The sequence below is a fragment of the Nicotiana attenuata genome, unplaced genomic scaffold (genome assembly GCF_001879085.1).
Source record: "Nicotiana attenuata strain UT unplaced genomic scaffold, NIATTr2, whole genome shotgun sequence".
NCBI lineage: Eukaryota > Viridiplantae > Streptophyta > Magnoliopsida > Solanales > Solanaceae > Nicotiana > Nicotiana attenuata.
Window position 1 is genome coordinate 586,477 of NW_017670411.1, and position 1,129 is coordinate 587,605.

General features: G+C 46.0%; 1 protein-coding gene across 1 annotated transcript; it reads right to left on the reverse strand.

Moving 5' to 3' along the window:
• Positions 1-251: 251 nt before the first annotated feature.
• On the reverse strand, positions 252-803 carry LOC109239052. Its single transcript, XM_019405557.1, has one exon. It carries the CDS (start codon positions 801-803, stop codon positions 252-254), a length of 552 nt encoding a protein of 183 aa, XP_019261102.1.
• Positions 804-1,129: the final 326 nt, after the last annotated feature.

A 1,129-nucleotide genomic window follows, 5' to 3' on the forward strand; every position in this document is an offset into this window, starting at 1 on the left:
CTGAGATCGGGGGTTAGTCTCGTGCCCAAGTATAACTTTCAATATGGTAGGTTCTCAATCAATATAACTTACTCCAGCTCCTCGATCGTTGATTTTGTTGCCTCAGTGTCATCGGGTGCTATGAAATATCTCGGGACACCGTAATCATCCCCATCGTCTGCTCCGTGCTCTTTCTATTTTTTCGGCTCGGTTGAGGCCAGTATAATTGATTGGTATTTAGTTTCTTTTTCTTTGGTTGGTTCCTTGCTTTTTTATATCGAAACCGCTGGCACCAGGATTACTTCATCGAGAGCGAACATTTCCTTTGCAGCAAGTTGTTCCCCGTAGACTATGACTCCTCCCGGGGTCGGAAATTTCAGCGCCTGATGTAAGGTCGAAAGCACCGCTCTCATGCTGTGAACCCATGGCCTTCTGAACAAGGCGTTGTACCTCATATCCCCTTCGAACACGTAGAACTTTATTTCTTGGGTGGTCTCGGCAGTGTTTACCAGTAAAGTTATCTCACCCTTCCTGGTCTCGCACGCCATGTTGAATCTGTTCAATACCCGCATTGCCAGTACGATTTGGTCCTGCAACCCCAGTTGTTCTACAATCCTCGATAAGATACTATTGACCGAGCTACCTGAATCAATCAACACATGTTTAACCCGAGATTTATTAATAAGTACGGATATTACCAATGCATCATTGTGAGGCTGGATGATGCCCTCGGTGTCTTTGTCACTGAACGAGATAGCTCCTTCCGGGACATAATCCCGGGTGTGTTTTTCCCTCGTGATAGAAACTTTAGTGCATTTTAGCATTGGTCCTTAGGGGACATCCACTCCCCTAATGATCATGTTGATCACGTGTTGGGGCTCTCCTTGTTCGATCTGTTTGTGGGCGTCCCTGTTTCTGATGTGGTTTTTGGCTTGCTCACTTAGGAATTTTCGAAGGTGCCCACTGTTGAACAATCGAGCTACTTCTTCTCTTAGTAGTCGACAATCTTCGATCGTATGACCGTGAATACCGTGGTAATTACATACCAAGCTATGATCTCTCTAGGCAGGATCGGACTAAGTGGTCTTGGCCACTTGGTCTCTTTGAGGCGTCATATGGCTGACACTATGCTTGTAGCGTCTACGTTGAA